General features: G+C 45.6%; 2 protein-coding genes across 7 annotated transcripts in view; one reads left to right on the forward strand and one right to left on the reverse strand.

Moving 5' to 3' along the window:
* Positions 1-5,042, reverse strand: part of LOC146201495 (uncharacterized) — a 61,284-nt gene extending 56,242 nt beyond the window's left edge. For 4 of the 5 annotated variants that reach the window (XM_084587612.1, XM_084587613.1, XM_084587616.1 and 1 more), the window contains exon 1: positions 4,836-5,042. In XM_084587612.1, coding sequence (XP_084443738.1) covers positions 4,836-4,883 — 48 coding nt within the window. In that variant the 5' untranslated portion in view covers positions 4,884-5,042. Of the gene's footprint in view, positions 1-847; positions 1,074-4,835 lie in introns of those variants that run through there. The other variant, XM_084587614.1, reaches the window with a different exon arrangement.
* Positions 5,043-5,151: 109 nt separating this feature from the next.
* LOC146201496 (uncharacterized) overlaps positions 5,152-13,412 on the forward strand; it is a 74,086-nt gene continuing 65,825 nt past the window's right edge. Inside the window, exons 1-3 of one of the 2 annotated variants that reach the window (XM_084587619.1) lie at positions 5,152-5,409; positions 5,610-5,774; positions 6,612-6,725. In XM_084587619.1, coding sequence (XP_084443745.1) covers positions 5,384-5,409; positions 5,610-5,774; positions 6,612-6,725 — 305 coding nt within the window. In that variant the 5' untranslated portion in view covers positions 5,152-5,383. The remainder of the gene's footprint in view (positions 5,410-5,609; positions 5,775-6,611; positions 6,726-13,412) is intronic. The other variant, XM_084587617.1, reaches the window with a different exon arrangement.

A 13,412-nucleotide genomic window follows, 5' to 3' on the forward strand; every position in this document is an offset into this window, starting at 1 on the left:
AAAAAGGGTCATTTCGTGCTATATTCTTTTTTTTATCAAAACAAGCAAACCTGTACTCAGACAGCTTAAGGACTGGAATTAGTTTGTATTTTATTTATATGGGATGATTTGGAGTGTCATAGGAGGAATTTGTAATAATGCATAGCATTTTCTTCTGCAGAACAAAACGCTTTTGCAAACTGGACATAGTAGTGTATTGCCCCATAACAAATAACAGTGCCCTAAATATGTGAAAAAGAATGCATAGCAGAGGTCAAGTTTTGTTTTCGTTGGTGGAGAGCGTATCAAGTGGGGCGGGGAAGCGTCTGCCAGCATCACATGTGCAGAGCTTGAAAATGGGTTCTGCACAGAATGTGTCTTCCGTTAGAGGTCATTTCCAAGCCTGATTTAACATTCAGCTCTGCATGCGAGAAGCAGAGCTTCCATCTAAAAGTGTGACAGAGTATGCCACATGCACTGCCAATAAAGCATACCGTTTGAGGTCATTTTCCACTTCTCGCATGCAGTGCAGCAGGTCGAATCAGGCTTGGAAATATCTCTACTGCGTGGTTCAGGTGTCTATGGAGAAAATGACATGCTGTGCCTTTCTTAAAGCCCCGTTGTGGAAGAAAATCCGGCGACTTTTGCTGTACGAAACCAAAACTGAGCCCACTGGACGCACAGAAAGCTAGGGTCTGACATGACTGCTCCTGACGTGTCGCAGTGATTGCGGTGGCAAAATCAAACTGCATGCTCTATTGTGCCATTTTAATTTGTTGTTCCATCTCTCTCAAAACTAATCACCATGCATTGGCAACCAAGCGTTGCATCGAACACAAAGTTCACCAGCGTTCTATGCAGAACTCACTTTCATGTCCTGCCGGCAGACGGTTTCCTGTTCCACTCGATCAGCTCTCCGCGGTGGCGTGTGAATGCGCAGTGTAGAAACTACCCTCCTGCTCCTCCTCTCAGTGGTGAACGCCACATACCTGGCGAGTCAGTAGGCGAGCCACGTGATGGCAAGAGTGAGCAGTTGGAGTGATGGTCGGCGCTGCAGCAGACGTGACTGTGGAGCGCACAGGTCTGACGGCATGCCTTCCGTTAGAGGTAATTTCCAGGCATTGATTTAACATGCAGCTCTGCATGCGAGAAATGAAGCTTCACTCCAAAAGTGTGACAGAGTATGCCACAAGCCCTGCTGCGGTGGCTCAGTGGTTAAGACGCTCGACTACTGAATCAGAGTGCTTGGGTTCGAACTTGACCACCGGCGACTGTTTCGACGGAGACGAAACAGAGAGGTGTCCTTGTGCTGTGTGGTCAGACAGGTGGCCAAAATTACTCTTCAGCTCTATACTACAGCACCTTTTTCTCCCTTTCTGGTTTCACTCCTGCCTTCCTCCTTTCCCTTAGAGCACAGTTCAGGCATCCATGGAGAAAGTGTGAGAGATATTATGTCTTTCCTTCCTATAAACCATCCCGGTAGAGGTCAGTTCCAAGCACAGAGCTGAGGGTCAAATCATGCCTGAAAATGACCTCCGACGGAATGGTTTATAAGAACGAAAGGCACAGCGTCCATCCCACTTTCTCCATAAACACCAGAACTGCACTGTAGAGATCATTTCCAAGCCTGATTTGAGCTGTAGCACTGCATGCGAGAAGTGGAAAATAGCCTCTAACACAATGGTTTATAGGTTTATTATCTGTCACACTTACTCCATGGACACTTAAGCCATGACATAGAGGTTATTTCAAGTCGGGTCAGGACTCGACCTTCAAAGGACTCTAATGGAATGGCTTATAGGAAGGACATGTGCTGTACCTGTCGCACTTTCTTCGTGGACACCTGGACCACCGTAGAGGCCATTTCCAAGTGTTATTTGACCTTCAGCTCTGAATACAATCAGTGGAGCTTTGCTCCAAGATGCATACCAGCAGGACTTCAATGAAAACATCTTTCATACATATTTCTTGCAGTATTTCTGATAAATGGTGCAACGGACTTCGAAAGCTAAACATTTAGACAGATTTGCCTGTCTGGTTGGGTTGATAACCAAGTGAAGCTTGAAAATTTTCCAACTATCACTTTTTTATTTTGCAGAAACCAGACGTTTCGGAGCCGGCTCGGCTCCTTTTTCAGGGGAGCATGATGCGGGGATTGGTGCAGCTATAAGTAAAGGAACAGAGAGGTGAGGAGGGGAGAGAAGAGAGGGGGAAGGAGTGTCTTTCACTGAAACCCATCTCACCCACTCGTTCCCCCTCCCCTCTCTTCTTCTTCTCTCCCCTCCATTCCTTTATTTATAGCTGCACCAAGCCCTGCGTCATGCACCCCTGAAGAAGGAGCCAAGCCGGCTCTGAAACGTCGGGTTTCTTTAAAATAAGTGATTAGAAAATTTTCAAGCTTCACTTAACACAGACTTCACATGCCTGTATTTATCAGCAGTTGAGCTGTACTGCCCGCCCACTGACTGTCCCCAGGCAGGCAGATGTATACTTGAATCTCGCACACTTTTCAGAATTTTAAAGGATTGGCCTATCGGCCTTGAACACTGTTCCAGTACAATCCAGTGTTCCTCTAAATGTAGCGGCCTACAACAGTTCTGCAGTATGTTACTTTCAAACATTGTGGCTCCAAATAAAATCCAAGCAATAAAAGGAAGCTGCTATGGTAATGTAGCCTTGTGTTCTTTGTATACCTTATTCTCAACAAGATCAACCTCTGGTTGAGATGCTCAATGTGAAAACCACTTGCCTACAGGTTAGGCAGAAAAAAGAGGGGGCTAGAATAGGTTCAAAGCATAACTGGCTCTGTTAGGCTTATCTGCCATTTTGCTAGACATCCTCATTTAGCATTAGTCCTTTGAGCACTTGTCATTTATTTGACCATGGTGCCCTGTAGGCACAAAGTGCTCTTGCAGCCGTCACAACACCATCACCTAATGGTAGAAGTGGGAGTACAGCGGCCCTTTATGAAGGTACCATTTAGTGTAAATACAAAGAATATACCACCTAGTGTGTTCACCGTGCAACTACATTCACAGCACTAACTGCAGACCGCACTAATATTTCTTGCACTGCAAGTTAATCCTTTTTCATCACCAAGTATCAGGCTTTCAAATTTTGGTATTGGTATGTGTTGTTTAACGTCCTGAAGTAGCACATATCAGCTATAACCAATGCCTTAATGGAGGGTTCCAGAATAATTTTGACCATCTAAGGTTCTTTAACATGCACAGACATCAGACATCACACAGCACACGAGCATCTTTGTATTTCACTAAAATGCGAGCACCACAGAAGGGATCGACCACACAAGCTAGGAACCAGCAGTCTAATGCCAAAGCTACATGAACCCCCCCCCCCCCAGCAGATGCTTACAAATATTTAACTGCTTTTTTTATGAACTGCTTTGCTAGTGCACTGCAGAACACAACAATGCACCTCCCTTTTTGCAGTTTTTGGGAATGAAGAAACAGGCATGACTCCTCAACAATTACAGTGTCAGCATGCAAAGGAGCCCTGCTGTGGCCCTTTAATAAAGTTAAACATACACTCCTGCTTCTGAAGTCACATGCAGGTTTTGGTGGTACTTAAATCACTTTAAAGGCCTGACGCGAGTAGACGAGATGCATAAAGACAAGGCAGCAAGAGTAAACAGCCCCACAGTCAGTTCCCTTGATTACAAGAACTTAAAGCACATCACTGCATTCTATTACACACCACACTATTTCATCAGTTCATACTGGCATGTCCACAACACATGGTCATAGGCGAGAGCATTTGCAGTTTTTTTTTTTTTTTTTTTTCGTAAAGGGCCACCCGTTACAAAGAGGAAGCCACATATTCAAATGCAAAATCCAGAAATTCACTGATTATTTGCGCACTGGAGATCCTCATAAGGAAGCAATATAGTGAAGCCAACGCTACGATCAGCATATCTCTGAAAGAGCGGGTTTCCTTTAGGGAGGGGGAAGCATATAACATGCATGACGGCATTCGGCGACTAAACAGAACGCTAAACTGCAGCATGCACTGCGCTCAGTTTTTCACCACCGAGGTCAGGTGGCGTACCGAGGACACAGCACACACAGCATAAAGCATGTGTTCGAGTCGCCTTCCTCAATCCTCATCTACTGTGCCATGAAACTACACAAAGTGTTGTCTCTCTCAGGCCGGTTCACACTTGCGACTAGCAGCGGTCGCGCGACCGTTTCGGTCGAAAAGCGACAGTCGCAAATGGTCGCATCGGTCGAAAAGCGACTGCCGCGGGCCGATCGGGCACTGCTCGAATTTCTAGTCGCGCGACTACTAGTCGCAAACCATTGCACCAATCAGCGAGGTCCCGGAGTACTCGATCGAGCACCTTCTCAATGCAATTAAAGAATACCCCTACCTTCTCAACAAACGGCACCCGGAATTCAAAGGCAGGGAGAAGGATATGGCCTGGGAGCAGATTGGAAAGATATTCGGACTATCCGGTAAGTACTATGAACTTTTGAGAAATGGGTTTTTCACGCAGGCGCAACATTTTATACTGACACCGTCTATTCGTCGTCGGCGTTCTCGCCTGAAAAAGCTGAAGTGGCTGGCAAGCGGCTGCTACCGACGTTTATCTGTTCCATTCGTACAAAAAGCATATTTGCAAATACAACCCATTTGAACCTTCAATCTGTAAGATGAAGTGTACTACAAAGCCCCCAGGAGGAAGAAAAGCTTCCTGGGCCGAGGGCATGACCGAGGCACTGGCTTGAAGTACTACGGGAACACGCAAACATTTCGCAGTTTGAACGCTGCAAGCCACAAAAAAAAAAAAAATCAACAAAACAAGACAAAACAAACAATCATTAGGTTCACATTACCTCGACGTTTTCTCGTCGGTTGTTTTGAACACAAACCACAAACTTCATCTGATACGTAACAAATTAATTGCACGTACTGTCGTATGATAAAAACACGCTCTGCCATATTATATATCGCACAGTACTCTTAATACAGTCGAGATAAAACATCAGCCTATGATACAGTGGCTGCACGTGTAACTCGCGCACGTGGTTTTATCGTTTTATTCAAAGCACGAACTAAATCCAAAATCCGCTCTTCGTCTTGACTTGACTTCGGTTTGAACGTTAAGCGCCAATGAAAATCAGTTTTCGACACGTGACATAGTGACGTAGTACACGCTCCCGCGGTAACCGTTGATTGTTCTGCCTGTCCCATGCCTGTCCCAGAGTTGTCAGTTGATGGCAGTTGATGTGGTGAAGTAGTTTGAGTAGTTTGAGGCAGGTGGCACGTGATAGGGTGCAGTTCACTTCACGTGCAGCTCACTCACCGTAAAGACGACTTCAAGGCTTAACCACTCCTGTCACCCCCTGTCACCCCGTGTTTCCGCTGGCATCTTTGGCTTGCTATGGACTTGACAGATTACGACGCGATGTAAGTAATTACTCCTTCGTAGGTTGTCGTTCAGCGTATTTTGCTTGGTTTCACATATGTAACCAAAAGCGTCCGAAGCGATACCGTGGTTACCACTTGGCGTCTTTGTTCGATGGGTACCGAAAGCGTTCAAATGACCGTAGTTTTTGCTCAGCGTCTTTGTTTGGTTTCATGTATGTACCGAAAGTGTTCGATTACAGGTTCAGCTGTCCAGTCTGCTTGGAGCCTAAACTGGGCCTTGTTTTTGGATTGTGTCAGCATTTCGTGTGCTGCGATTGCCTGTACGATCCAGTCGAGCAGGACCTGCTGAAACCGTTTCTGACATGTCCTATGTGCAAGGCGAGCAACGTGTTTCCAGAGAAACGGTATTAGTTCCTTTCCGTGTGCCATTTCTGTTGTAGTGTTGGTGTTGTTTATACTGCTGTCACACGGGCACGGCTGAACTCCTTTTAACTCCCTTCAACCAAGGTAGTCTTTATCTCAATGGAGATACGCACCATGTCACACGGCAGTCCTTTAGGAAAGGAAGTTTAAGGAAGTTCTTAGCGTAAGGAGTTCCAATCATCTCCCTCGAGCAGGTAAAGGGAGTACTCTGGTTCCCCGCGAGCTTTATGCAAGTTTTAAAAGAAGTACTTACGCATTAACTTTGCGTTTTTAACGAATTTTAATACTGCAGCATAACGCAAAGCATGGAAAAAAGTAAATGTGCAAAAATCCAAGCATGCACGCAAGAATTTCACAAGCACATTGTGGCCAGCAGAACAGACAAACACGATATGCTAGTAAAAGTAACAGCGCATTCCTTTCACATGAATAAAGATACATTTATATTTTAAAGTCAATTCAAACTGTTGAAAAGAAAGCAGCTAAAAATTATTTCACATGTTTTTAACTTGATTATTTTATATGTATACACAAAACGAACAGCGCCTAATGGGACCCCGACGGCGTCTCGGAGAAGCTGGTTCTTAGCCGTGTGACACGGCGACAACTCCTTTAGGGCTGAACTCCCTCCGTGGTCCTTTATGGAAAAGAAGTTCGAGGGAGTTGGGACTTGCCCGTGTGACAGAAGTATTAGTCACGACTTATACTGGAGATTACGAGCATCTATATGCTTATATTTTCTATCCCTACGAGTGTGACATGTCATCAACGCGCTGAAGCGCTCGCACGTTGACAGACGTTGCTGTTCTTCCTTGCAGTCCTGATATACCGGACAGCACCAGACAACTTATGGGAATCATTGGCGTTGTCAAGTGCAACCGGAAACGCTGCGGTGAAGAGATGTGGACTTGGGATAAAGAAGAACATGACAAGTTAGTTACATACGTTTACGCTGATGTTCTGTCTATTCCGCGTTGTACAACAGTATGTCCCTGATTTGGTCACAGGGGACCGCGTCCTCGGTACCACATGTACTTGTACACACGCGTAGCTGGTGCTTCATTTCGAGAATTATAGCTATGTGAGGCCTATGTGTATCCGGACAGATGAAACCACAGGTGAAATAAAACCATTCGGCGAGCCCGGTGGTACTTAAAAGCGGCAAAAGCCAATGGACCTTGCTCGGGAAATACGAGTTCCGATTGCACAAACAAAAAGGTGATGAGATTCTTGTTTGAGGGAACTTGGAACTCTTTAACTGTACTGAGCAAACAAAAGTGTGCAGTACCTGCCCTATAGGAACAGAGAGAGGAGAGTATACAGGAAATATATATATATCACGCCTCTGCTTGAGTGCAAGGTGCACTAACAGAGGCGTAGGAGGTTTCTGGCTGTGCATGCCCTCCTGGCGAAGGTATGGCAGTTCTCAGGTCCCACCCATATTAAAAAAAAAAACAACAAAAAACATTCTTTGGCGGGACTTTTGCGATGCATCATAGTGTCGCATTGTTCTCTGCAGTGCCATGATGCGTTGTTGATAATTGGTCAAGCAGGAAAATATGTGTCTGCAGAGAGCATAGCACAGTTCTAGCCCATGTTGTGCTTCCCCCCCTTCTCCTCCTACTGTACGCCCTATTTTTTGTTCTTTCTTTTTTTCTTGCTCATTGCGTGCTATTTCTGCTCTCTTTACCATTTGAGCCCTTCCCTTCTCGAGGTATATAGTGCAAGCGAGGAACCCACTCAGCTTCTTTCAAGCCCGGTTGATAAGCTTGACCGTTTGGCTGATGAGGGAAGGCTCGAGGGCATCGAACCTACTTTGAATACCCTTTCTCCAGGTGATCATAAGTACGTCATTATACACAGTTCTAGCAGTCTCATAGCTTACATTGCAGTTTGTGTGGCTCGAAAGTTCAAGCACAAATCAAAATGCGGTACTTATTTTGCATATCTCATTTCGAGCAAATCGTGCGCGCACAAGAAAAAAAACCTCAAACTCCGACCATGGAGGTCTTCTTAATCCGTCTGCGGAGCTTAGCTCAGAAACACGCTGGAAGAGTCTTGAAATTTTTTTGTAGTTCAGGGCAGATTAATGCAAATAGCATGCGTGAATTTGGGATGTTTTTGCAAAGCACAAAGGTTAACAAAGCTTGGATGTTTGACAGAAATGACACTTCTCATAGTGAAGTTCTACGTCCTTATGCGATTCTCGTTTTATTTAAAGTCACTAAACCAAGTGCAGAGCTCTAAAGCAGAGCGTATATAAAAGACCTGAGGCTGAGTAGATGCAAATAATTGTTTGAGGGCTCCATTTAATGAATCTGCCTGTGTCTTGTGTGTCTTCAAATTTAGCAGCCTAATTCATGTTCTCGTAGTAGTGGCATTTTCATATAATTCCGTAGTGTTTTATATGTCGATACTATAGTCAGCTCCATAAACAATTTTACTCTCAAGAATCTCCATTTCAGGGCTTCAACTCCTGTTTTGTAACCTGTGTTATGCTTGTGGTAGCAATATATTTATGCCATTGACGATTGTAGTGTCATACCTGTAAGCGGACTTGGAATGGGGCAGTTCTGGCCAACGTTACTAGAACAAACTCAGTTTCACAGCTCCCCATACCGCCCAGCGGAGGAGCGTGTCCCAAGTGGCAGTCGCATGTCCCAAGTGGCAGTCGCGAGAACTAGCGGCGCTGCGGTTGACTCTTGCTCCTTCCCGGGCGCGGCGTCTGCTACACGCCGCGCGGAAGCATGGAGCGGCCAGCGCACAAATCGTTTTAGCGAACTGCCGTTGCGCTCTACATGGCTGCAATAAAATTATAACTAAATTACGAATGTTTTGGCTTCGAAGCTAAGTGTTACCTGGGAGAGCGCGTTATGTGCTTCCCTCGTTAATGCCATGAAACAAATCTGACAATGCTGTCGACTTGCTCACCAGCGCTGTTCGTTGCTTTGTCCACTGGCTTCTGTTTTGTAGCGGGTATTCCAGTACTTATTAGACGAAGATTTAATGCCAGCAAACGGCCTACGTCGTTGTATAATAGGAACGTTTGTTCTTAGTGTCCTATTTTTGAGGTCTGACCCAGAATAACGATCCGTAGGCATTTCTAAAAAAAAAGCTTTGTTGCTTATGTTATACAAGAATGTCGGATGAGTGGAGTTAATTAGCGAATCAACTGAGAAAGGATTCAGCGGGAATGGACATAAGCAGAGCAAAAATAAATAACAGAACATACACGAGTCCCTCTCTCTAAAAAAAAGTTATAGCAAGTTATCGCCTTGAGAAATCCCCCCCGCCCCCCTATGCACACACAGAAAAAAAAAAGTAGTAACGACACTATTTTATTGCTTGTAGAGGTAATTGTAATAAAATTCAAGTGGTAACACAACTGCTCGTTAGCATTTTCCTTGACACCTTCGTAGTCGATGAAACCGTTGACGTTGTATGTCGATTTGTTGAAGTCGTAGCATTGCTTTAACTTATTTTTGTCCAAGATTAGCGTGCCTAATTTCCCGTGGTCGTCTTTTGTTAGCATGTGATCTCGTATTGCTTCAAGAGCAACGTCATTAAAGCCATATTTGCAGGGAATGCCTTTGAGTACTTGAGTTAGGCGGCTCATGCTTGGTAGTGGTAGCATCTTGAGGTCACTCAGAAGTTTGTATGCCCTTGGACTCGCTAGCCTCACAAGCATGCAATTGAGAAGCCATTCGGCATCATACCTCATCCCAGACGGCTATTTGGCTTTTATTTGTTTAAATACCGTGATTAAAGCCAGCCGTTGCAAGTGCGGAAGGTCCTCTAGATGCCGCTCTAAATCTTCTTCAGAGTTCTTTTCGAGGTTTTCTTTTAACGGCACTATTTCTTCTTTCTTTTTCTTGTTTGCTGCCGAAGTTCGCAGAATTTGTGTCTTCAGTTGTTCAAGTCGTTTTCTTTTTTCTGACCCTGTTGCTTGCCGAATATTTCTGCGCAGCCTTAAACAGTTAGAACAAACTTGTCGTGAAGTTAGCACAGAGCAGTTTTTATGGATGCATCTTCGCTTAAGCTCTAAACTGCGGCCCCCTCACACAATTTTATTTCACTGGCCTGCTTAAGAAGACCTTCTACCTCACCAACCCTTTGTACATTATATAAGAACTTTTTGTGCACTTTACCGGTGTACGCCTTCATTGCACATGACAACCGCTTGTTGATCACAAAAGTCTTTTCAACTAGCAAGTTTCCTCGAAGTAGACGATGAGTGTAAAACAGCCCGCATCTTTCATCTGTCTCCTCATCTCGAAAGTACTCAAATTTCCATTGAGTTGTTGGCAAAGTTAGACTCCAGGCAATCGAGATTAAAGTCCGAGTCCGTTTGTGCAGTGCTGCTGTCCTGTTCGTGCTGCTCTGATACGAAGTCTTGTAGGTTCGCTTCCGACACCACTGTCGAAACACATGGGGAAGCGCGATCCTTTGGTGACTTTCTTTTCTGTCTAGAATGCTTTGGTTTTGAAATGTGTGCCGGCAATGAAGGAAAAAGCCTCGGTAGAGCGCCTGGTGCCAACATCCATTTCCCTCTATCTAAAATTACTTCCTTACCTTGAATTATATGCCGATATGTCTTTAAGATGTCTTCCTCTTTGAAGTGCAGATCACAAACCTTGCATTTCGAAGTCAGTTGTCGGTCTTTTCTGTGAAGGGCTTGCTCCCATCTTTTAAATTCGATAGGGTCTTTCGGTGGCGCGAAGAAATGACGGCCTTTTGAGTCTTCATTTCGATACCCACTTTTGCACCCTGGGGCAAAACAGGTCGGCATGGAGAGTCCCGATGTCGCGAAATAAAAATAAAACGAAAGAAATAAGCCAAAAGCAGCTGAAGCGCAGTGACTGCTTTGCAGGCAACTGCAGCGTTTAAGACCGCTGCAGTTGCCGACGCTGGCAGCTGCGGTGCAGAGAGTGGCGGCGACGGAGCAGGAGTAGTTATAATATTACTGCAGCCATGTAGAGTGCAACGGCAACGCGTCGATAGGTTATGTGATACCGTGAGGCGCGCAGCCTTCTGGTACCAAACCTCCTCCCATCTGACAACGGCATGGCAACACCTAACAGCTACGTGTGTGCCGGCCGCTCCATGCTTTCGCGCCGCGTGTAGCAGACGACAGCGCCCGCAAGGAGCAAGAGTCGACTGCAGTGCCGCTGGTTCTCGCGACCGCCACTTGGGACACCTCTGCGGGCGGAGCTGTGAAACTGAGTTTGTTCTAGTAACGTTGGTTCTGGCTGCATTGAGGAGATGTTTAATTTTTTATTTATTCCCACAGCATTGCCTGTCTCATTGGTTTAGGGGGGAGGGGGGCTACAGTTATACAAAACACAAGAAAATTAAAAGATGAACTTACAAAGATGCAAACACTGCATTATTAATATTACCAAAATATGAAGTAAGGCCAGGGTGTCTACCAACCGGGAAAACCGGGAATTCTCAGGGAACCTGGATAATCTGGAAAAACTCGGGGAATTCGTGCCTGTATCAGGGAAAATTAGCGGCAGTTCTACCTAAAAGGTACTGAACAAAGCTGGCTGGTGTTGCAAGATTGTACACTACGATAAAGCGTTACGGCATTTCGAGTTACGAAGCGCGCCGAAAGCGGACCCCGGCGTTCTGGCCGACGGCAGAGCAAGCGCTTCCTACGCTTCGCACGTGCGTCGGGCCACCGGCCTCCCCTTGTTTTGTGTTTTTCGATAGACAGCTCCCTTCTTCCTGCTCACCGCCTTGATGGAAGCGTGGTGCACGCATGCGGTGATGCAGCGATGCAAGCGGCGCAGCTTCCTGCTCCGGCAGCCTCCGCGGCCTTCTTTCTTTTTTCTCCTTGTCAGTGTGAGAGCAGAGGCGGACTTTGGCCGAACTGTGACTTCGTGACGGCGTAAAATGCGGAAAATTTAGGTTCGAGCTTTATATGGGTCTAAAAGGCGAAGAAAAGTAAAGATAGGCGCGACGGAGACTCGACAACGCGCCATCATGTTATCGGCAATCAGTGATGAAGCACCGACGCTCCGCGATGGGCCGATAACGGTCGTAAAACGGCGTTTCCGGTGGTGCTTGGCACGACAGACGGGAGAGCGAACGATTTCCTCGAGGCGATTGCTTTTGCGTATGAGCATCGTAATCATGACAATGCAAATAAAAAAGTGATACCTAAGCAGTTTTCGTGGATGCGACAGGTCGAACGCTCAGAAAAGTTAGCGGCGGTCGCGAAACGGCATCACGCAGGGCATGCGGAATCGCAAACCTTTCCAAAATAAATTTATTTCCGAGTTGCAGGGGCAATTATCTCGACGGGAAATGGTGTAGTCACAGCAAAAACCAGTCATAACTCATTTTATCGACTTGCTGTTAGCATTGGTAATTAAAAAATATGCTAACGTTTTTTCGCCGATTTCTCAAAATTTCTTAAATTTTGGGAACAGTCACCATTTTGGAGGAGCGATATCTCGGCTTCTATAGCAGCTATTGCTATAATTTTTTTTTTGCCAGAAAGATACTCGTATAAGTTCTGCAGCAACACTGCTTTTTAACCACTGCTTTTTTTCCAAAATTATAAAATAAATATTTTGTCCCAGTCGCCAAAATGAGCTGTATCTTTGCCACGTTTGACAAGCCATAACTTTCTTCCAAATTAGTCTAGAATGTTCATTTATGCTTTATTGCAGTCATTTGTGATTCAGGATTATAAATTAAAACCATAAATTTAAAAAATAGTTTAAAAGAGAGTAATCTCGTTTTCTCAAAACACACATTCTTGACTTCATGCTCATTTGCAGAAGCGATGTCTCTGCCTTTAAGCGGTAACCGCATGAGGCAACAGCCCCTAGCGATCCGTCGCGTGACGCCACCGCCAACGCTTGTTGTCACTGGTGCATACCGCACGGAGCGACGGGGCTCAGCGACAGAGACACGTTTTCAGCGTTGCTCTGTCACCGCCGCCTCGTCATTCGGTTAAGGGGAGTGCAATTACATTATATCCCGTTTCTAACACTAAACAAGTACGATAAAACTGATGAAATTTCCTCTAACGCATTGCATTTTAAAGGGTCACAGCGAAGCGGTGAGTTACTACACTGCAATGCCGACTTGCATTGCAAGCAGCGACTTTCTCCTGCTCCTTTCGAAAATTAACAATATCTAGCCACACTAGTCAGTTTACACCCCCATTCCAAAGAAAGGCAGTGCCAAAGATTGTTCCAACTACCGCACGATCGCGCTTATTTCGCATGCTAGCAAGGTGATGTTAAAAATCCTGCAAGGTAGGCTGCAGCAGTATGTGGATCGGGAGCTTCCGGACGTGCAAGCTGGGTTTCGCAAGGGCAGAGGAACTAGAGACCAAATTGCCAACCTTCGCTGGATCATGGAAAAAGCAAGAGAGTTCCAGAAACCCATTTACTTCTGCTTTATTGATTATGCGAAAGCGTTTGACTGCGTAGATCACAGCAGATTGTGGCAAGCTCTCCAAGAGATGGGAGTTCCAATTCACCTCATCTGTCTCCTCAGGAACCTTTATGAAGGGCAAGAGGCCACAGTCAGAACTGGGCATGGTCTTACTGATTGGTTTCGATTGAGAAAGGGGTGAGGCAAGGCTGCATACTGTCGCC

Source organism: Amblyomma maculatum, chromosome 1 (assembly GCF_055883805.1).
Source record: "Amblyomma maculatum isolate TAMU_Amacu chromosome 1, ASM5588380v1, whole genome shotgun sequence".
NCBI lineage: Eukaryota > Metazoa > Arthropoda > Arachnida > Ixodida > Ixodidae > Amblyomma > Amblyomma maculatum.